The sequence below is a fragment of the Colossoma macropomum genome, unplaced genomic scaffold, assembly GCF_904425465.1.
Source record: "Colossoma macropomum unplaced genomic scaffold, Colossoma_macropomum, whole genome shotgun sequence".
Classification (NCBI taxonomy): Eukaryota; Metazoa; Chordata; class Actinopteri; order Characiformes; family Serrasalmidae; genus Colossoma; species Colossoma macropomum.
In genome coordinates, this window is record NW_023495247.1 from 57,458 (window position 1) to 81,399 (window position 23,942).

The following is a 23,942-nucleotide window of genomic DNA, read 5'->3' on the forward strand; positions in this document are numbered from 1 at the left end:
TACCCATCTATTTGACCGGAAAGAAGACAGTTACAGCTCTCATATGACACCCACCTTTTAAATGAAGCTTATAAAATATGAAAGTTATGAAGTAAAGAATATGACAAAGTGCGTTTTGGAACCACCGGTGGTTCCAAGGAGTTAAAAACATAAACTGAGTGGTCTTTTTTAGGTCCACGTCAACTGGCCAAATTATTTCCAAAGATGTTCTTCTGCGCCATAACTAAATAAAACATGTCTGGCCGTACTGCGCTGCAGGCGAGCGTGAACTTTTTATGCAAGTTTACACAGTATAACAAAGCTCATGTGTAAACTTCTGTGCATACGAGTTTAAGCTTGACGTGTCAGCTATGTCCGTTACACCCAGTGCCACCTCACAGCATCTATTGTCTCACAGCATCTTTCAAACTGGCAAATTGTGATTGTGAAAGAATGCAGTGTGGAGAGATGGCAACTGTGAGCTAATAGTGACAAGCTGGCATTTGGCTTTTAACATGTCCCCACAAAAGTGTGCAGCTTCATAAAAGCAGTAAATGTGTTCATTTTTTAAATGGTTTTTCCATATTCTAATTCTTTATCACATATTTCTTGCTAAGGTATATTTAGGTATATATTTGTTGCCTAAGGTTTTATTTATATATATATATATATATATATATTCCAAGCGCACAATAAAAATGTCAGCTAATTGACAACCACATTTACTCACGTCCGACTACTGGTTCAGTGTAGCTACATGCATTCTCAATAAATAACCTACAATGTCAGTGTTTTTCTGTTTTTAATAGTCTGCAACAAGTTAACAAAAAATAGCACATATATAACAAACAAATCATAGTACAAAAAATGAAATATGAAAGAGCCCAAGAACATTACATTAATCATTTCGTCCTCTTGATGTTACCAAGTTCTTTAGTGTAAGCTCAGAGGTCAGGAAAGGAATTCAAACAGAAGGTTATGCAAGCAAGCTGAAGGCATGCAACCCACGAGCAGAAACGTTTAGAGCTCTGCAAACGAAGTCCGTACATCTTCCCTCTCACAGGCCAAAATTCCTGGTAATGTTGGGAAGCATCTGCGAGAAGTAAACATTGTAACAGGGCTAAACTTATTGGGCCATAAGAATGAATCAACTGTGTGGATCATAATCGGTTCTAAATTAGAAGAACGCTTTATGACACCATAAAAGAGTAACTCTTGAATGACATCACAAGCAAAACCATAACTGCATCACAGATACTAACAGTTTATGGAATTATTAAATAATTATAGGTGATAATGAAAGAGGTTCAAGTACAGTTTTAACCAATTAGAGCTGTATGTAAATATTGATGCAAGATCCTCAGGAATCTGACGCTCTCTGGGAAAGACTTCCATATGAATAGCAAATGGGTTATGGGTCCTGGAGGTGTTTTTGCTCTAGGAATGCGACTGTGAGGCACCGTGATCTTCGTCATCTGGAGGGCAGTCCACAAAGTCAGCCAGCATGGAAGCCATTGCCTCATCATCCAGCTGGGGAGGAAAGAGAAATATAAAAGAGACAATACATATGAAATACAGAACAGATAAGATAAAGAAATATAAAAAAAAAAGAGGAAAAGAAGGGAGAGAAGAAAAGACCAAACAAATTATCAGCAAGATGATCAGCACTGCATCCCCCAGATTGCTGCTGTGTTGCTGCAGCTAGTGTTTACATACTGTGAATGGAGTATAAACATCAGAGGCCACTAAATTTATGGACAGACATGTTGACTCCACTTGTAGTACTCTCAGAGAACCACACTTTAATTTGTTAAACTCTGTTAAAGAAATAACTTGGCAAAAAAATCTTAGACAGTTCTCCTTGAAATGATCTTCAAATGTATTGACCACCCATGACATGTTTGGTGTTCAAAGCTTGCTGTTTAGTTTTGCACTGGAGCTCTGAGACGAATGTAGTTTACTGTGTACAACACAAATAATATAAAATAAATTGCATGCCTACATCGTCAAACACTTTCCTCAAACCATGTTGAGTCGTTAAGTAATTCATCTGGTTTCTAACACAGTTATCTAAAAAAAAAAATGACACTTGTTAAAACAGCAGGAGCAGCCATCTTGAAGACTTACTGTTCCTCCTAATGTTCATTTTTATAGATAACAGTATGCAATACAGTGTCATACTAAACAGTGCAACACAGTGCGTGTGATTATTTAGACATGCACTCTGCACAATGCTAATTGCTCATTACGTGTTAGCTATATTAGCATATAGCTGCACCCAGGGATGGGGGAGTAGCTAAGTAGCGCGCTACAGCTATTAGCTACATTTCATAAAACTGTAGCAGCTACAGCTATTAGCTACCAAAATTTGTGTGTAGCTATAGCGATAATTTTCGCTACAGGCTTCAGGCAACCGGCGAAAAATTTGAACCACAGAACGCATGCATCAACTGGGCTGGTGGGGATTGTGCAATTCTGAATGAGCCGAGGACAGTTTGAGCAAACGGGCATGCGCTGATCACCCCTTACAAGTAGGCTTAGCCCAGGGGTCGCAACTGAAATGGTAAGAAGAGGCATTCTGTCCTTTCAACAAAAATGAAACCACCTTGGGAAACACAGCATTTTATGTCCATTTTACCATCTTGGCAGTAAATATGTCTCAGTATGTGCTGATGTGCCAGTACAGGCTAAAAATATAATATAAACGAGAACGCAGACTTACTTTGCTCTGCTTTAGGCTTTAGGTCAGCTATAGCCACTTCTCTTCCATCTGGGGAAAATTTTCTGCAAGTTTCTTGTAAAATGTCTCTCAATGTTCAACTTTTTACGAGGCTTTTTATGAGACTCTTTCTCCTGCTTCTCGTTTGAATTGTCCTGTTCCACCTTAAATGGTGCCTGAGGCGCCAGATTGTACTGCTGCGCCATTTAAGGTGGAACCCCGAAAATTCGAACGAGAAGCAGGAGAATGAGAAGCTGACTTCAGCTTCGCAACTTGTTGCATATTAAACCTCAGAGGAAAGCAGCTGCTTATAAATGCAAATAAGTCCGTTCATCTCCAAATTATCGATGTTCGTCTTAAATCTTTCTCTTTGCCGTTTCGTTATCTGCGTTGCTGTGTGACCAGCAGTCTGCACGTCAGTCCGCATGTCAGTCTTCAGCGTTAAAGGTTGGTGAATTCTTAATTATACATTTATTGTGAAAACTGTGTTAGAACTGTGTGTTATAACGATTTTACAGCAAATGTTATTACCTAGAAATCTAGTTCTGCTGTGTAGCCGCAACAGCTTTGCAGCAGTGGAGAGATTATTCAGGCCTGATTCTCACCCCAAACAGAGCCAGGGTCACTGATGAGAATTTTGAGGCTAAAGTGTTGTGCGGGTTTCCTCTGAGTGCTCCAGTTTCCTCCCACAGTCCAAAGACATGCAGTCAGGCCAACTAAACAAGCTAAATTGCCCCTGGGTGTGAATGTGTGTAAATGTATGTGTCTGTGCCCTGCAATGGACTTGCGACCTGTCCAGGGTGTTTCCTGCCTTCCACCCAATGACTGATGGAACTCCAGCTCCCCCACGACCCAGAAGGCTAAGCGGCTTAGAAAATGTGTGTGTGTGTGCTCTATGTGCCGCACTTTTATCTGGTATGTTCTGTTTTACCGGCGGAAAAGCCACTTCTGGTTTAAAACCGGCACTAGCAGTAACAGCACTTTCAAATGGAGCAGACTAGAGCATGTGTTAGAGAAATATGAAATCTGAGCACATTCACAAAAACGTACCTTTTTTTTCTCACTGCCCTGCTCAGACCTCTCTCCTTCTTCACAATCTTCAATTTTCCTCTTTGTTCCTCGGGCTTCCTCCTCCTCTTCCTGCTGCCCTTCATCTTTCTCCTTCCCTGCAGCCTCCTCTGCTTGCTTTGATGGGACTTCTTCTGATGTAGATGCTGTACTCTGATTGGCTGTCTCCTCTTGTTCTGCTTCTGCACTCTGCTTACTGACTCCAGCTTCTGCAGCCACCTCCTGACTCTCCTTAGGTATTGCGGAATCCTCAGGGGCTGCTGGCACTGGCTCTTGTCCGGTTCCTTCCTGTTCCCAAGGCCTTTCTTCCTGCTCAGGTGCTGCTGCTGCTGCTGCTGAGGTTCCTTCCCGGACCTCCTCTGCCTCATCACCAGTCACACGAGCCTCTATTTGTGGCTCACTGGCCTCACTTTCATTCCTTTCTACAGCCCCAATGTTCTCGATCTCTTCCACAGCCACTTTGTCCTTCATACCCTCCTCTCCATAGATGCTTTGGACGCCCTCCATTTCTTCTATCCCTGCTTCCACCTGTCCTTCCCTCTCCACGTGAAATGCATCCATCCTTCTTTCCTCTTGCTCTTCTATCATCACTTCACCCTCCTCTTCTCCCATCACGGCTCTTTGGTTCTCCCCTTCCAAAGGCTGGACCTCCTCTTCTTCCTCTTCCTCCTCTTCTTCGTCTTCTTCTTCTATCTCCTCTCCCTCCTCTTCTTCAAAGTCCTCAAACTCCTCCCCTGGATAGAACTCATCATCAGGGAAATCGCTTCCTTCTTCTTCCTCCTCATCCTCTTCCAGCCCTTCCTCCTCTTCCTCCTCTTCTCCCAGCTCATCTTCATCCTCCATCTCTTCGTCCTCCTCCTCTTCATCGTCCGAGCTGTTGATGTTGATAACATTCTGGTCTTCCTCAGGGGCGGAAGGCTGCTGCTGCTGTTGCTGGCGGCTCGTTTGGGCCAGCTGGCTCTGGAGCTGCATGTGTAAAGAGAGACCCAGCTGAGCTGACTGCCCACCTGAGGAAGGCTGCATCAGCATCTGCTGAAGCTGGGGACCGGCAGGCAGCGAGTTGCCCAGGCCACCAGGGGATGCTGCTAGCGACACAGCAGTGGAGTTCAGGGGAGGCACCAAGGAAACCAACTGGTCTGCCTGGCCAGGCCCAGGGAAGGAATTGATATTGTTGGCATCCGTTGGCAGGATCTGATGTGAAATGGATGTGGGAAGTTCATTAGGGAGGGAAGTTTCAACTGAGCCCACTTCAGCAGGAGTGGGAATGGCGCCCCCTGACGGTGCAGGCAGGGTCTGTGCATTACTGGCCCCTTCCTGCATCTCCAGCATCATTCCTTGAGGCATGATGACCACACTATCATCAGAGTCACTCTCTAGAGAGATCTCCACATCTTCAGGCTCCTCTTTGTCGTAGCGGACAAACACCTGCCGTTGGCCCTCAGGGGCCCCCAAACCTGCAAGTTCAGCTGGCTGTGCTGGAGAGAGCAGCAAGTCACTTTGAGCTCCAGTGGCACCCGGCGGGGTGGGGAGCACAGGAGGAGCCAGTGGGAGATGGTTCTCCAGGGTGCCTAGTAAGGCAACAGGACCTAAGCCCAGAGGATGTCTGGCGGGAAAGGAAGGCCCTGGTGCAGGCCCCCCCAGCAGGGTAGGAAGGGAGAGTGAGGGGTTCTGAGTGGGGCCAAGCACAGGCGCAGCTGGGGGGGGCTTGAGGGTGAGAGGCGGTAGAGGGAGGGAGATGGAGGGGGAACGTGGGTGAAGCAAAGTATTGCATATAGTCAGGGCTTCGGCACAGAATGAGGAAACCTGGAGAGACCAAGAGGGAGCAATGATGACACATAGTCCTCAAAAGCCGCTTTAAGACAATCCTAACTTGCCCTGCAGTAAATAAAACCGAAATTTTCAAACATCTTTTACATCATATCTACAATTACTCATCTCTGTATTTATCTAGTTTTAAAATCAAATATTCAAATGCCTTCATGATTGAATCTTCTCAGTCAGCGGTGTCCAGTCGTATCCGCAAAGGGCCAGTGTGGCTGCAGGTTTTCATTCCAGCGAAACAGGAGCACACAAGATCAGTTGTTGATGACAGAGATCAGCTGATTAAACAAGTAGAATCAGGTGTGCTCCAGCTTGTTCAGAATGCAAACCTGCAGCCACACCGATGAAGATTGGACACTCCTGTGCTAAGCCCATATATAAGAATCATTCAGCAACCTGATACATGACAGAAGTGTGGGTTAAACAAAAAGACAGCTACATCTTAACTTCCACTCCATCACGTTACATTGAGTGTGCATGTTCATTGTTTTCAGTTTACCCCACTGATGACCTGTTTAATCAATTACTTCCCATCATTCAAATTTACATGGCTTTCTTGAAGGATGTGTCTAAACCAAGAAATTCATAAATAACTTTTTTTAATCAAACCTCTAACAGCATGATTAACCTGTTAAATAGGCATATAATGTAAAGAAAGAAAGAATGCTGAGGTGCAAAGAATTGCTTTTGTGAGGTAAAAAGGTGAAAAAAAAAAAACTATATGCCAAAAGTGGGACTCACTTAAAGTAAGCGGTGTGCCAACATTCATAAAGCATGACAAAACAAATGTGCTGTTTTGTCCAGTATCAGGTTTCTCTCCTTATCTAGTCGGACAGCATTTAAAAAAAAACCTGATCCCAGATTAGCAACCCTACGCAGGACTATACATGTCCATCATAAACAGTGCTCACAGAGCATCCAGAGTTGGTTTTATCCAACCCTACTGAACATCGATTCCTCCAGTAAATAATAACACATATATTTACATTTAAAATTTGATATGTAACGCCAGCCTTAGGCATAGTGTTCTCGGGTTGTATTCAGGTTCGGACCAAAATTTCAGGCCTGATAAAAGCTCTACTCCAGAATCAAGACTAGGAGCCACCGATTGAGGACGCTGTTCATCTCCACTCACTCACCATGACGCTGCGGTCCCGGCGGCCCTGGCTGAATACAGACACAGCACAGGAGAGTGGAGGAGGCCATCGTGGTGAGGGAACCAAAATCAGTGCCAGCAGGAGCCGGTAGAGCTCCCGACGAGGGGGTGCACTACCATACTGACCACTAACACTGCCAACCTCTGACCCGCACTGAGCCTGTTGCTGCAATCGCACACACAACGGCACCACCAGGTCCTGCAGCCTCTGAGGGGGGCGGGTGAGAGAGAGAGAGAGAGAGAGAGAGAGAGAGAGAGAGAGAGAGAGAGAGATCAAAGAAGATGATTTTAATATTCAAACTGCACTGTAACATATGCAATGCCTTATGGAAATGTACTGTGCCCAGAGGACAACCACAGAAACAGTAACTAACCTTATGTAGATCCTCTTTCAGGATAGTGCCACTAGTCAACATTATCTGTCTGAGGGCTGCAATTAAAAAAACAATAATATCCATTAATGCTTCCAAATTAAGACATCCAAGTAACTGATTTCCAATTTATCGAGCCCCTCACCTCGAAGGGCAGCAAAGCATGTGTCCTGATTGGCTAACGCATCGCCCTTTCTTTGCAGTGAAACTCCTGCTTGGTCACCAATCCCCAAGCCTTTCGTCCGCCGCGGCCCCGCCTTCCCAGCTGCACCCACAAAATCTGACAGGGCTGTCTGTCCTCCACGAAGCTAGAAGGAAAAACCAAGGAGAAACTAAGAGAGTGAGAAGATAAAATTAATGGTACAAGTAAAGTAAACCACATATGTCAATGGCATTTGTATGTGGTTGCTCTCCTTTACATAGTGAACATTTCATGACAAATGAGCCGACAGAATGGATCAAAGTTACACAGACCTAGACATGAGATCTTGTTACATTAACATACATTAAAGGTAAGAACAGTGGGCCAAATTTTTTCAATGCTTACTGCCAGATAATTAGCTTTACTTAGAATTTTCCCAAGACTTTTGAAAGGTACTGTAAACACATTACTTGAGTGAGTATATTACAATATATTAGAAAAGGACATACTTTGACAGCCTCAGTTCCTGGTGTAATGTCACCCATGAGATGAGCAAAGAGCATCTCGGAGTGGGAGGTGCTTCCCTGCAGGACTGAGGAAGAGGCTCCGCCCACACGCACCCACAGTTCTAGTGTGTGGTATATGGCCACTCGCACAGTACTGTAGGTAGGACGAAAGAGACAATAACCTACATTACTCATACAGTTTGCAGTGAAATATGTTATACTACAGGTATTTGTCACATCAAAATGATCAACCAGCAGAACTGAAATTCTTCCATAATTGCTTGTTTTTTTTTTGTTTTTACCTGTACGCTCTTTGTTGACCCAGGCTGGCCTCAGGTAGGGGCGTCCATGCAGACAGTGACTGGGAGAAGAGCCTGGTGAGCACACTACAATACTGCACCAGTCCACCACCCACACTGAAACAGACAATACCATTCAATCAAAAGCCCACTCAACACGAAAGACTAAAAGGGGCACAAAGTTTTTAAACTCTCTCAAGCACATGAAAAGCCTTTTAAGCCGTGTCATCTCAGCTGACCAGTCAACATCATGAACATCAATATCAAGGATGGTGCCTCTCGAGTCGCCAATGAAAGAAAAGCTTTTTGGGTGTTTTTTTTGTAAAGAAAGAAGTTTTCAATTAAATTTCTTATAGTCAAGTTTCAAAATGTTTATCGTTCGTCTCACCCTTACGTGTTCACACACTCGTCAATCAAATGACTTTACTTGCCCCCTAAAAGCTTGAACACCCCCTAACAATAATCAAATCCATCCATTAATAAATTATTTAAATCATTCAGTATACAGCTGGTTGTATAGTACTTCAATACATTTTTTTAAGCAGACTTGTTTAATAATTGGTCACTTTTTACCCACACTTTGATTAGAACAGAGAGAAGCTCCAGAGAGTCACTGTGTATTGAGGGTAACACCAACAGCTTCAAACAACCTTCACCTGTGACATTCTGCAGAAAGACACACACAAGGAAGGATGAGCATTGTTTTATCGTGAAAGTAACAAAAAAGCTGGTGGAAACTCTTCAAATGTGGGAAAAAGGAACCAGGGCACTTACAATGCTCTTACTGGTAACGGCCAAAGCGCGACACACCAGGTTGAGTACATGCTGAATGGAAAGACGCACTGGGGTTACCGGATCAACACTACATGCAAAAAAGAAAAACAAAAAATGTTTGTCAGGATCAACTTTCAGACACAAATTTACAACTATTTTATATACAGTGCATTTTCATGCACCAAGCTGGCACCACTGGGACTCGACCTCAGGCTGCATATATAAAATTCAATTTTAAAACTAACAAAGACATGTCTTGGCTATCTGAGTTACGAGAGACTGGGGAATTCCTGGTTGGAGAAGAAGCAATGCACAGACACGCATAGCTACCTGAGTGTATGTTTAAGGGCCAAACACACTGCTCTGTAGCGCTGGCGAAGCTGAAGAATCAACAGTGGATCAATGTCATCCAGAGGAGGAAAGGGAAGTTCTACTCCTGGTCCATCATACTGTATGGTCTCTTCTAAACAAACAAGAAAAAAAAGAAAAACGTAGAAGTAATAAGGGGCAAAACACACAAATTGGACACTGGCTCTACTGAGGAACAGGTGAAATGGACACTGATCTAACGATATACACGGTCCTGGTGTTTCCTTTTGAGAATCAATTCTCATGTAAAAAAAATTGATATTCAGGGTTTTCTTTTACATTCATTATGATAGTTGTCAATTAAATGTGCTTTGATGCTGCAAAGGTAGAAAAAACAATGGCAGCATTTCATCATGTAGGACTAGAACTATTTTCCTTCCTCTCTCCGTTCGCTCCTCATACACACAAATGCATAGAAGAAAACAAAGCACCCTGTTGAGTTTCCACATTTTCTTTTCACAATTATGCATGATAAAATGAATAAGATGCAATTAAAAAGGAATTTAGAAAGACCTGATGATAAATGTGCCATTTTAGAGAAACTGTTCACAGTGGTGGTTATAAGAACCAGAAGCTGCTTTAACAGAAACTTCCTATCTTTAGCCCTAAATTTAGCTCTAAGATTTGACAAGGTCAAGATAAGATTTCTTGCAAATTCATAGTATAAAAGCAAATCTTATCTTAATTTAGAAATTATATCTTACATCCAAAACTATTTGATTAAGGTTGATAATCAATTGTTAGGTCTGTTATCAAGCAACCGATACAACAAACACAATCAAAATAATGTTAAAAATGTAAGTTAGTTAGCTAGACAGCTGTCATTACCCACATCAAAAACGTCCAAACTAAAGTGCAGTACACTGGAAGTTAGGAATTTTGTGAGAGCACCCTGTGCTGTTTATCAGAGCATTGCCCCTCCCCAGTTTTAGTTTCATTTCCTAAAGCTGTAGCTGGCATGCGAACTATACTGTTATTCTTCCTAATAAACTACCACATGTTCAGCTGTCCCCTCATTATTCATCCCCATTGCTGCAAGGTATATTTTATGAGTTTTTATTAAAAAGTATTCATGAAGGTAATAAGAGGGGGCGGCAAAAAAGAAAGGTAAGGTAATGTCATTACGCTAGTTACAGTAAACAATGAACTATGCTGCCTGTCACAGTTGCCTTAAAAACAATAGAAACAGACAGTTACAATGGAAGTTAGGACACCATTTGGTATTGTCCCAAAGTCAGGACAGTATTTAGGAAATTTTGTCTAGTTAAGATGCTCCTGTAATACTCCTTTCTTATCTGGAGTTAGGATAAGTTTATGAACATAGGTACTGTTATTTTGTAATAGCTATTGTCCTTAATTCAGACCTAACTGAAGTTGCCATGATGACTGAACACATAATATAAGCTCTGTGATAACATTTTGGCCTAAAACATATTTTTTAAATTCCATTTGTGGTGAAGAGGTACATGCAAGGCGCTGAAAAAAAAATTGTGTCTTACAGTTGTCAACACTGCATATAAAAATTCACATGTTGGTTCACTGGTAATTTTAGATAGTAAATATAGTGGCTAAATCTGTATTGTAGACAATGACCCCTGGTGACTCCTGGTTCCCATCACCACCACTGTAAAGAATTCAGAATTTTTTTATGTGCATATGAAGACTTTTCATACCAGGTTCTGGTTTTGGGATACTAGCCCTGGTTCAGAACATCAGTGGTACCACCCATCCCTAGTTTCGCCTACCTGTTTCTATGCCCTGGTACAGTTGTCCAAGAATGCTGTTGGCTGAAGCCAGAAGACAGTGCACCTGGTTGGTCCATCCCTCAGCCCGACGCCCACCTCCTCCACGCTCAAGCACACCTCCCAGGCACGGCAGCCGCCCATAACACTCGCAGGCCACCTACAAACAGAGTAATACAACATTCTGTGAGAACTGAAACACTCCGTTTTATTCTGTGATGTAAAGCAAAACCAACCAACAACAGATTTTATCCCAACGAACATCCTGGACTAAAATATCAATCATATAACAAGATTTGCACTTACTTCTTGAACTTTCGGGTTGTCAGAGTCCATTTTAGATAGGAAATAAACCCCCAGCTTTTCCTGCAGGAGCACATGATCACTGTTAATACAAAATGAGCACACAGGTACAGCATTAAGATTAATGGTTTCAAAAATGGGAACATCACAGAACTCACCTTGAGTGATCCACATGCCCGCGGATAATAGGTCATACATGCCATCATCCCCTCCATGGCAGCTAGGTGGCACTATGATGAAGACAACTTTAATACAGAGGCTGCAAAGCACATTCAGGGTAAGGTTGTTCATAACTGTGCAAAAATACTTTATGCTACTGTTATTTTGCAATTTCTTATGAGATAAGAAAGGTTGCTTTTACCTAATAATCTAATATAATCTGATAAATCAACTACATTTGTTGTACTCTGTTCTACTGTATGGGGGGCTTTTTCTGAGAAAGTCAAAGACACCTGTTGACCAACTTTGCTAGCTACTAACTGTTTGGTTCAATGTGATTATTGTGTATAACAGCAAGAAAGACTAAAGTGGCTTTGAAGGCAAAACAAAGCCCTGACTCTTACTAGCTGTAGCATCATTATTGTGTATAACTGTGGCGTATAGGTAATTGTTAAAATTAACATAATTTCAGCACTACTGCATAGCATTCTTACCTCAGACTTGAGGCCCAACAGGGAAGTAAGTATGCCCAGGATGGAGTTAAGGCCCACCTCTCTGGCCAGCTCCGGCAGCTGTGATGAGTACTGCAGGAGGTCCTGCAACACACTGACAGCTAGCTGTACAGAGGGCAGAGGAGCCTGGGACTGTGTGTTCAGAGTGAGAGAGAAAGACAGTGTCAGAGACAGAAAAGAGGAAGATTTGAGTTTATTTGAAGAAAAAAAAGAAAAAAAAAAAAATCACCAACAAAGGTCAGCAAAGTACTGGTAAAATGTGCTCTCATTATACAGCAGTGCAGAAAAAAGTATTCATATTACTTGGCATAGTAGTACATATTGTCAAAGCATGTTCAGGTATGACTATGGTTATAGCATAGTAGATACTTAAAATACTCTTTATGCTACTCAAAGAAGAGTTGTTTTGTATATACTCATGTTTAAGTGGTTTCTGGTACATTATTCTGATGGACTATAACTCAACATAAATTTTAACTTGCAGACTCCAGTGACTACAGTGAATCTAGACCCACAACTATTACAGAGGTAACAAACTGAGTTCCTCATTCTAAACAGCAGATAGAAAGACCTTCTCCACACCAACTACAGAACCTGCACACTGCAGTATCTCTTACTGGGGAAAATGCAACACAGGCCAAAATGTAGGAAAGTGCCTCACCTGTATGATCTGCTGTAAAGAGCGCAACCATGACAGACAGTGCTGCTGGAACACCTCACTTGAGCTGTCCTTGACCAGCATAGACAGCAGACATAAACCCTCAAACCTAAAACACACAACAAATGTTTGGAACAAATTTAACTACTTTTAATGTATTATTTTTGCCTTTAATAAAAATATTATTTTGGCAATCAATATATGACATTAAGGCTCAGTACACTGACACAATAAGTACACAGCTTTAGGGAAGAGGGTAAGAAAAGGACTGTGTCAGATACTTTGTGTGACCGTGTGTATGGTCATGCTGATACCTACCTGGTTTTACTGGATCCGAGTCGTGAGTTGCTGATTCCCACCAGGCCGCCAACTGCCCCAGAGTTCTACATGCAGAGAGAAAACAGCATTTTGAAAACTTTACTGGCATAGATGAGAATTTTTCCAACTAACTATGCTGCTGCAAGTAATTAGCTGAGAGTAAATATAACCCATGAGGGAAATGTGCTTTGACTGAGGCTTGTGCAACAGCTCCAAACATACACTATGGGCCAGATTCATGGAGATGGATTAAGCCTAGTTTGGACTAAACTGCAATGTCAGTGGTGTTTCATTAAAACACCAGACTTAGGTTTAATGTGGAGCTTGGAAACAGGTCCAATATGTCCAAAAGTATCCAGACATCCCTTTAAATTAGTGAATTCAGCTACTCTGAATGAGCTGCACCCACTGCTGACACAGGTGTTCCACACACAGCTTCTACCTCCACAACATTACTAATGGAATTAAATGCTCAGGAGCAGCTACCCATAAGCCTAAGGTCACCATGCCCAATACCAAGCGTCAGCTAGAGAGGTATAAAGCCCACCAGCACTATTCTAAGATCTAAGTTAGCTTACATCTTGGCAGAAGAGCAGAGGCAGCAAAGAGAGGACAAACTCCCTATTAACAGCCTTGATTTCAGAAGACACACTGAATGAGCAGCTTGGACATTTAGGGCCAGTGATTAAGCCTAGTCTTAGACTAAACTACAGTGCTAATGGTTCACCAATCACCAATACTGTGTAGTCTAGGCTTAGGCTAAATCTGGGTCTGGGAAACGGGCCATTTTGTATGAAGACCAGCCCACTTGCTATGTGAGTCGGCATGATGAAAGTAAGTTGGTAAAATCTGTGTAGATCTTTCGCTGCACAAATAAACTGTAGCTGTAATTTAACCGGCATCTCCGCCACAGTAAACACAAAGACGCTGCGCTGCTAATGTTAGCCTGTTAGCTAAGTCGTGGAGCAGTGATGGTGACCTGCGTACCTGCGCTCCAACCACGCCATGTTCTCGGTAGTTGGTCAGAAGTGCGGGCAGGTATTCGGGCCTCTCTTCCTTGAGGGCGGACAGCAGACCCTCGGTAAGCCGCGTATTGTTGGGGCCATGCAGCCAAGCAGCCGTAGCCATCTTGCTGCTTCTAAACTACGTCAGTGTCAGTCGACGCGGCCCTAGCGAGGCTCTGACGCTGTTACTTGGCGCCGCCTGTTGCGGAGCTGAGGAGGTTCAGCGTGTTTACTGTAACACGGAGACTGAAAGAGCGAACCACTGGGCTTTTTTGTGTTTCTTCAAGATTGTTTTGGTGTAATGTTGAACATTTGTAAAAACAACCACAGACACATAGGTGGACTTTAAGGAAAAGGATATTTTATTGCTCTATTTGAGAATAATATATCAAATAAACTGCGTTAATGTATTTACAGAAAATGTTATATTCATAAATGCAAATGGTTAAAAACTAAACCTAATTTTGTACAATTTTAAATAGAAATAGATCATTATATACGAACACTGACAGGTCTGAAAAACACTACATCAAAGAAAAGAATATTTTAATATAAAATCTCTCAGTATTTGTTTTCTTCTTATATAGTATTTATATATTTGTATATATAGTATTTTTCCTCTTTTCTAGCCCAGAAGGCCTAAAGACTGTATTGTAATTACTATGTTTCAATTAATTCCTTACTACTTAAAAAAAGGAGTAATTACATTTTTAGATGTTATGGTTACTTTTACTTTTAGGAAATACAATTTCACATGTAGCAATTAAATTTTAATTAATAACTATTCATGTCAAAATGTTGTACTGTATGTTTCTTCATATTTCTAAAATTGCTCTGTCCAATGAAGATAATTAGGAATGATGAGACAGAGCACAAAAATGTTCCATGTACGTTGATTAGTTCTAACATACCTGGCTCTGGTATTCAGATGCCTCTGCAGGCCTTCATTACCTGATTCAGGTGTGATAGATTAGGTTTAGAGAGAAACTGCAGGGTGTTAGACCTTCAGGACTGGGCACTCCTGGTTTAATGTGCATGTAGGGAAATCTGTGATATTAAAGGAGAGTGGGGAAAGAGAATAGGCCGTATCCCTACCATTGTTTACATTCAGTTAGATCAGTGTTTCTCAATGAACATTTTAGTGCTCTCCCTGCTTTAGCACACCTACCTTAACTCAGTAAGGGCTTGATGAACTGATTAGTTGGATCAGGTGTGTTGGGAAAGGTAAAACACAAAAAATGTGTTGAGAAGCAATGTTGGAAAACAGTAAGTTTAACACTCAATCACTTTTAAAAGTGTTAGCTAATGGTATACTAACATATCTTGTTTGTGTCATTTTTAATATCTCTTACAAACCCACTAGGCCTATTTACTCAACTACTTAATTACCTACACAAATGACCTCTGAACTGACCACCTTTAAAGGGCCCATATCATGGAAAACTGAATTTACTATGTGAGCACTGATGTGCTTACTATGTGAGTCATGACATGCACTACTCAGTCCTTACCATCCAAATATAAGAACTTAACTGTTTTTGGTACAGCCGTAATTCACAGAAATGTAATATGTGAAAGAAAAAACAAGGAAAAAAATAAAAAGCAAAAAAATTAAACAATAAAAAAAGTAGAATAAGCCCTTTGTGAAGGATATGAGTAGGACATCACATTGTCAGGAAAACTACCCTCTCATCAATGGTCTAAAGTGAAGTTAATGATGAAATTAACCTACTTCTGCTGGAGTTCTCTATGGAGAATTGGAACGAGGAAGCACTGAAGGGAATGGAATCATTTGATGTGGCCTACTTTTTCTTTTTTTCTTGCTTTTTTAATCACGTAGGTCTACCGATCCTTTGTCTTTTCTTTCATCATTTATCTCATACACAGACACAAAATAAAGACTGACACCAAACTGTTTTACATTTTCTAAAACGCAGTACAAAATAAAGAAGCAACATATATTTTCCAATGTTTTCATGTATTTTTAAAAAACTTTTACCTTTTTTTGGTGAATTTTCATTCCATTTTATTGACTAAAATAACATATTGCTTATACAGTATCTTGGAATCCATAATATCAATATATTTCATCTTACTTTATTGTGAATTAAATTACCAGGTAGCATGTATGTTTATGTTCTTAATATCAATTTTAGTAGTAGTGAGAAGTAGAAGTAGCTTAAAATCATCCTTAAAATACAAAAAGTCTGACATGGTACAATATAATCTATAAACCAACATTAGCGTGCGGTTTCCTTAGACAGGCCCTACTGAATCTGAGGGAAGTTATACAATATAATATTTCTTTTATACACTTGACTGGTTCACAGACATATGAGGCTCCATTTGGATTGAAAAAGCAAAGTTATACATTAAGATGGTCTGAGAGAGTGCTTCATTACAATAATACAACATTCTCAAAGCCTACAGTCACCTTTGCATGCTTGGCTTTCTGGTCAAGCACTCACAACAGGACAAAGATAAGATGATTTTAGACCATCTGATGAAAATAGTCTCCCTGCCATTTCATAACAAACAAGAAAAGGAAAAAAAAGCGTTCTAAACATGACAATAGACAGTCAACAGCTTTTCACAAATGCAGACACCCTTACATAAATTCAGCTGATCATTTATTCGACGGCATTGTGTGACATAATGCAATGTGATCTTTTCCTAGTCTAGAGCTGATTTTTGACCATTACTTCTTTATATTCATGAATGTTCTTGAGATCTAAAAAAAGAACTTCAGCAGGACTTTAGAGCTCCGATTAGGTAAACTTGCCAAGAGCTCACTTTTCCCACTCCTATTGTATAGTCCACCAGCTTCCAATCTGTAAAACACGAGTCCTTCAAAGCTGTTCTTTTATTAATGAGATTGTTCACATGTTGTGTAGGTTGTTCACATAAACTAAAGGGTGTCAAACATCTGTGATAATATTCCAATAGCAGGTTAGATTTGTGTGCATCTATGTACATAAACATCTGGAATACTTTACTATAAACGGTGTTGATGGCTGTGCTAGCAAGTGACTGAAATGCATCAGACAGCAGAACCAGTCTGAAGGTAAAACCACTACTTCATGTGGTCCATAAGGACCCGGGTTTGTCTGCTGACCTTAATGCATGTACACCATCAGACTTTTAACAACAGCCGTTGAATAATATTTAAAAATAAAGGTAATAATATACAGCGTATCAGAATACAGCATAGAATTTCTGGTTAGTTCATTCAAACATTTCATTCATAACCTTTGATGAAAATAAAACATAGAAATAAACAAAGATAACAGCAATATTTGTTAATTTTCGTCATGTGATTACAATAATAGAATGACTATAAGTGGTAAGTTCAGAAGTATTTCCTCAGAAGTGCCCTTAACCCATCCCACCCCTGACAATCCTTTTTGTTTAGGGGAACTTGAAAATGTGAAAGTGACATACAAAAGTACAGCCAGCTATGGCAAAGCAGCACAGCACTAGATACTAGTCTATAGTTGTGTGAAGTTAACCTGGTTTGCCTACAGTGGTCATTTCAAAACGTATATTTTTTTAGCAACAGAAAATGTGTAATGTGGACAATATTTCAGCAAGCTCTATTTAAAATACATTAAAAGACAAGTGATTATAAAAGGCAAATCAATCAATTACCAATTAATAGTCTCTGCTAGAATGAGGACAGAACCATTTATATCGCATTAAAGCATGAAAAATATGGCAGCCTGCAGTAAAGCATTTCATATTGACACCAGGGGGCAGAGTAGAGTCAATATTTTGTGTCAATATGATGCGCACTGACATGAGCTGACAGCAGACTCCCAACGTAAATAAAAGTGCTTATAGCCCAGATGCAAATCAGTAGGTTAAATATTCCTTGGACAGGTTTGCTGGACTGTATAGATTAAACCTGGAATTTTGTACTGTGTAGAGATTAGGAAGATTGGCACTAATAAATATGGAAAAACGGAAAGCAGCTTAAACTGAAAAGCCTGATCCGGGGCGAGTGAGCCAATTTCTTGGAAATTATGACAAACAACACCTGAAAATTACTTTCAGTTAAAACTTTTACTTTCAGTTAAAAATGTATCTTTCTGGAATTCAAACTTCCGCTAAAATTTTTCAGTGAATTCAACTAAGCAAGTAAGTCGTTAGTTTTTGGCAAATTAATTTAAATTAAGAAAGCTTCACCACAGCCGCTCCAAATGGTGAGTTAGATGTGCAGCATATACAGTAGCAACAGGCATCTGCAGACAGACCCCTGGTCACTCGAACAACTCAATCCACACTAAGGACACACATTCTACATACATCTCAAACGAATGGAGCAACTACATGACAATAATACATCAGGTGTTTCGTGGTCCAATGCACTTTGACAACAATTATTATTCACCAGTGCCACACTTTACTTAACCTGACTGTTGAGTGCTCTATTAAATCTATAAAGGGCACTGAATAGTCATACCCGTCCATATTATCTTGCGATATGTATACATGTGTACACAACTGTAAAATAAAACTATGGAGCAAAGAAGTCTTTTGGTGGTCTATAAGACTTACACTGGATTTGACAAAAGAATAAAATTATCTGCAGCTTGAGTTCCCTATATGTATCTGTGGTACATGTCATCATTCTACACTGAAGTTACATATTACACATTATGTTAACATTATTACAAAGCTATTAATGCCCACTCAGTTTACAGTGGGAAACAAATGAGGAAATAGAAAGAAAAAAAAGAAAAAAAATCACCCCTGAATTAATGGACCCTCTGTCCAAGGACATTTCCTAGACCATGATGGTCAGACAACTTTCATTCCAATTCACCTCTTTCTCTTCATTTCTCACTCTGTTTCATTTTCTGTCTTGTCTAACATACATGCACTAGAACAAAGTAGCTCACAAAAAAGAAAAAGTCCATAGACAGCAGCATCACAGATGCGAAGGAGATGGAGGAGAAGGGGAAGGGCAAGAGAAAGACAAAAAAAGAGAGGAGAGAGAAAAGAAGAGAGGGTGTGAAAACTCAGTGAGTGTCCCACTCTGTCAGGTTGGCCCAGTGGGACAGCGGTGTAGTAGTACTGACATGTGGAGCCCCTCCAGTCAAACTCCAGCCCCACACTCCCATGACCAGCTGTGTGGGGGGGCAGAGAAGGGTTAGCAGAAGTGGTCATCCTCGTCCTTATCGTCCTTCATCCCCTTCAGCCTCAGCCGCGCAAAGTCCTCAAACACAAAGTCATCGTCCTGAGAAAAATTACTGAGAGAGAGAGAGGGATAGAGAGAGAGAGAGAGAGAGAGAGAGAGAGAGAGAGAGAGAGAGAGAGATATCAAGGTCAATAACACTGAGGACAGTTTTAGCCACACAGCAACAAGCACAAATGCACAAAAGACAACAAACTTACTTTGTCTCAAACTCTATCAGGTTGGTGTCCACAGGGGCGTCCGTCTCTGGCACAACTGTGGAGGAAAGGCAATAAACAACTGTAGTCTCTCTCATTAAGTAGCCACTAAAGTGAGTTCTGGACACAGAGGAGAAATACTTCCCAAAATACTATTTAAAATTGATTTTCCCTAAATAACTGCCTGGACTTTGTCCTAGACTAAAGGAAAAAAACACAAGTGGCTGTGTGTTACTGTGATTGTACCACAGTTAAGGTTTGTTAGGCATGACACAAAGTGGAGTAAAGGGATATGTTAAAGTACATACATTTTCAATAAATAATTTTCAATAAACAAGGTTGCCAAGCAACATAACACACAATGGTTTTGATAATGTGTGTAATCTGTGATCTTTCTCTCTGCATTATAGTACTTCAAGCCATAAATTAACAGTCTCAGTCTTGGCTCGGTCTCATCATCATTTAGACTTGGTCTTGTCTCAGTCTCGAGGTAAGACGGACTCAGAAATTGTTCCTGAGATCAACCGAGTGTGATGCCTCTGTCTGAGGTAAGAGGAAACTGAACTGAACTTTGTTTCCATCATTACTGATTATCAACAAAACCTTAAAATGGAATTAAACAGTGTTCTCTACATGTTTACATAAAATCTGTTTGTTGCTCCTGGCTTTTCCAGGCTGGCTTTTATGCTGGGTATTATTTGTTTGTTGATGTTCACAGATTCCAAAATTGAAACATCCAGTGAAAGCACACCGAAATGTTCTTATCACTGTTTTCATTTAATAATAAAAATGAATGTATGTTGTTTGATTAATATTTAGTTTACTTTAGGTGGTGACTTGTGATAAATTTTAGAGATGAAGGGACAGAGAATAACCTCACAAACATTTGCTTCAAAAAGCTTTTAGACTATATATTATTTAATTATATTTTACAAAATGTATTATAAAATATAATATTTATTAATACATAGCATATATAATGATTGATTGTGAATGCAGAATGAACTACAAACACATTTTAATTTTCTCTTCTTTTTATTTTTATATTCTGAAAAAATCTTAAACTGGTCTGAACTCAATGTGTCCACGTCTTGGTCTTGAGTTGGACTTGAGATGTTCTTGGCTACAACACTACCCTCTTTTTCTTTTGAATCTCACATTATAGTCCTGGTCGAAAGAACTTTTTTCTCCTCTTTGTAACATTGCATGCTTTGAACTCTGCTTCATATGATGCAGAAAAGAAATCTTTGTCCATTTGTTCTATCTATCTTGACTATCGTAACTCTCTCTTTATTGGCATTCCCGACAAAACCTTACGCCCCTACAATATGATAAAAACTTAGCAGTTCAAATTCTCCTTCTCCACAATAAAAAATCTGACCATATCACTCATATCTTTTATCAGTTACACTGGCTTTATGTCTCACAGCACATTAAGTTTTAACTCCTGTTACTGTTTAAAGCCTTATATGGTATTATATATCTCCACCTTATTTTGCTGAGCTCTTTAACCCTACACCCTACACCCTGCTCACACTCTCAGGTCATCTGGCAGTAGACCGGTCACTGTTGGTGGCAGATCCTTTAGTGTTACAGGCCCCAAAGTATGGACCTCTCTACCTCAACCGTTCTGTCTCTGCTCTTCACTGTCCTCTTCTGATACCCTCCCACTCCAGTTGATGTTCTATCTTTTTATCTCAATCCTGCTGTAGTGTGTATTTTGGGTCACACAGCTACCTTGGATATGTAAAAGGTGCTTTATAAATTGAACGTATTATTATTATACTTACATAATAACTCATTCATACAGAATTCAACTGATGTGTTTGTAATCAGACTTTAGGATTGGAACTATCTGTTGTTAATACATTATTACATTAATGAGGTGAGTGCCTCTGCTTAGGCAGCATATATACCTGACTGTGGTCTTGAGCTGGGCTGTTCAGAGGGCTTGGGGTGCATCAGGACAAAGGGTAGCTCCACAGACACATCCCTGGGTAGGGAAGAGTGGTGGAAATTGAATTACAGTAATGAATTGCAAAGATTGCAACACATGGAAAAAGATGGCCAGATGTGGAAATTAGCATTGGTTATATGTGGTTGCTGGTGTGTGTTTGTGGCCGTTGTGCTCACCCTCCACGAGACACCACAAGCTTCACTTTGACTCTATAAGACACCAGGATGCCCAGAACCTCTTTATTGGACACATCCTTCACACTATAAAAAAAGTAAAAACAACAAAAAACAGAAAAAAACAATAAACATAAACAGCAATACGTTCTTGAACCAGTGCTATATTAATTTCCTTTCCAATTGTGTTGTATCAATTTGTTAACCCTTTAAACTTCAACTTCTCATGCTCTTAACTATATAACTTGCATATTAAGTCCTTTTCATGGTGTATTAGTTTTACCAGAGGAGGTCCAGTAACGTAATTTGTAAGGGATTGTACTGGCCAAATCACACAGGATAAAGTTTCTGTGTAATTTTCCCAAATAACCCCACAGAGCCCCGATCAAAACGTCACAGCCCGGACATTTGTGTCAGAGTTAACATTAAATCGACATGGCCCCCAAACCAACAACAAAAACTCTCAGTTAATCATTTCATGTCAGATCCAATAACATTATGCTAATAAACTGGGCTTATCAGACTAGTAAAGTAGCCCCAACAAAACAGAAATGGCACTGCTCTGTTAGAGGTACTTTCAAGATATTTCATTTTCCTTCTCCCTCTCCTTCAATGAAAATGTTATAGGTTACAATGGTCTTGCGTGGAACTTAAGGATAAAGGAACTCTGCCAAGTCAAACAGTTTAGTGGTTAGCCTTGTCGCCCAGTTGGCAAAAAAAATGAGGTGTCAATGTCTATTACCAGGTTTTGTTATTACATTACCATTAGGTCAATTTGAATAGGACTACACTTACCAAATCAGCTCCAGGTTTCATAAATTATAGACACTGGTTAACAGACTCTGCAGATTTATACAGAATTAACATCACAGATTTTGTAGGTAATCACTCAAATTACTGCACCTCCACAGGTAAAACTAATCCAGCTTGAATATGGCTTAGATTTCATGGTCATTACTAAATAATAAGTCTAAAAATCAACGGAATAACAACACTGCATTTAAAATGGGCAAGTCTTAAAATGCAAGGTAGCAATCTGAATCTAGAAAGCAGTATTGGGATGTTGTGTGGGGCAGTGTGCTGGGTGGTATGTGCTCACATGGTGCTGGAGGCCAGGTTAGTATCCTCGTGCTTGAGTTTGCCATCCAGGGCCAGACCTCTCTTCTCTCTGTTGTTGTTCAGTGTGGGGGTGAGTGTATACACCTTACAGAATGTGGAGCTGGGTGACACTTGATCACTGAAGAAGACAAGCAAGAGAGAGAGAGGTTAGAGAGAGGTCATACTTCCACACCACTGATATCTCAGGCCATAACTACACAAGTCTGCTTCATTGGGATTAAAATATAGCTGCTTATTGATCTAATGTATGTAGGCAAATGGTTGGACTGACTTTTTCCTGTCAGTAAACAAAGGCAGATTTGCTTGAATTTCAAATACTTTGTGCATACAAATGAATGTCAGGGTGTGTGTGAGAATGCTAAGCTACAAACAGGAGTGCCTTATGAGAGCTGTTTTCTGGACTAGTTTAGAGAAACACCCCAGAGAGCAAATGAGGGGAAAGACGAACAGAAAAAAGAAGGTGCAGGACGAGAAGTGAGAAAGAGGATCTTCCTCAGAGGCAGGCATTTAACGGAGAGTGTACTGCAGGGGAAGTAGTGTAAGCACAACACTGTAGGTGAGCTGAGAAAAACTAATCGAGGCCTGGTATTTCTACTGGGAACACACAAAAGTGAAAAGACAGCAAATGCTTGTGGGGGCCTCGTATCAATTGCAGCCAGTGACAAATACCGATAGCACTGCAACAAATAATTCATTTTGGCACATCAAGATCAATAGTAAGCGGGTGGGAATTTAGCTTTTAGCCCAGCAGCTCGAGTGCCACTCTAGCAAAAACTGGTGGACTGAAAATAATCACAAAGTATAAAAACACAAAAAAACAAGTGCAATAAAACAGGAATGAAGAATTTCACTGCATCTATTATTCACTTTTGATCAAATACAGAACATTTTGTCAGCTCCCGACACTGGAGGAGAGGAAAAAAGTCCAAGAAGCATAATGACTTGGGATAGATGGTCAAAGGAGCCAGTAGGGTTGCTCAGGGTCAAAAAAGGGGGTCCTGGGCATCCCCTTGGCCATACTCACCGGGAGGCCAACCGACCCACAGATTTGCTGTAGGTATCGCTGGAGTGCAGAACCACATATGTCACCTGCAGCACTGGGAGAGAACAGCCCTTTATGACATCGCTACAGACAGCCAATCAGTGGGAGGAGGGAGTGGCTAACCAGGGGCAACTGGCTGGTAGACAAGGCATCTATCGTGATGTCACAATGAGGTGAAAAGGGCAGTAGGCTTAATTACAATGACTGAGCAATAGGGGTGGTTGCTGTGGAAGAAGGAGCTACAGCTACGGACTCGTAAGTGCAGGAAGACTGGCTGCTAAAGCAATAACTTTGCTGCTTTGGTTACAGCACAGACTGTCACAGTATTTTGGGACAAACAGCAAAATCGCATGAAAG

General features: G+C 40.6%; 2 protein-coding genes across 2 annotated transcripts in view; both read right to left on the reverse strand.

Moving 5' to 3' along the window:
* Window positions 1–764: 764 nt before the first annotated feature.
* On the reverse strand, window positions 765–14,059 carry pelp1 (proline, glutamate and leucine rich protein 1). The gene is made up of 17 exons (XM_036561422.1): window positions 13,884–14,059; window positions 12,897–12,961; window positions 12,582–12,687; window positions 11,903–12,052; window positions 11,408–11,479; window positions 11,253–11,312; window positions 10,950–11,106; window positions 9,166–9,298; window positions 8,836–8,923; window positions 8,639–8,727; window positions 8,065–8,178; window positions 7,766–7,916; window positions 7,260–7,422; window positions 7,118–7,173; window positions 6,727–6,951; window positions 3,749–5,569; window positions 765–1,509 (listed from the first exon to the last, which is right to left on the reverse strand). Exons 1-17 carry the CDS (start codon window positions 14,022–14,024, stop codon window positions 1,417–1,419), a joined length of 3,684 nt encoding a protein of 1,227 aa, XP_036417315.1. The 5' UTR covers window positions 14,025–14,059; the 3' UTR covers window positions 765–1,416.
* Window positions 14,060–16,513: 2,454 nt separating this feature from the next.
* Window positions 16,514–23,942, reverse strand: part of arrb2b (arrestin, beta 2b) — a 46,683-nt gene continuing 39,254 nt past the window's right edge. Inside the window, exons 11-15 of the mRNA XM_036561423.1 lie at window positions 22,524–22,661; window positions 21,428–21,511; window positions 21,211–21,287; window positions 19,298–19,352; window positions 16,514–19,152 (exon numbers count right to left, since the gene is read on the reverse strand). Coding sequence (XP_036417316.1) covers window positions 19,053–19,152; window positions 19,298–19,352; window positions 21,211–21,287; window positions 21,428–21,511; window positions 22,524–22,661 — 454 coding nt within the window. The 3' untranslated portion in view covers window positions 16,514–19,052. The remainder of the gene's footprint in view (window positions 19,153–19,297; window positions 19,353–21,210; window positions 21,288–21,427; window positions 21,512–22,523; window positions 22,662–23,942) is intronic.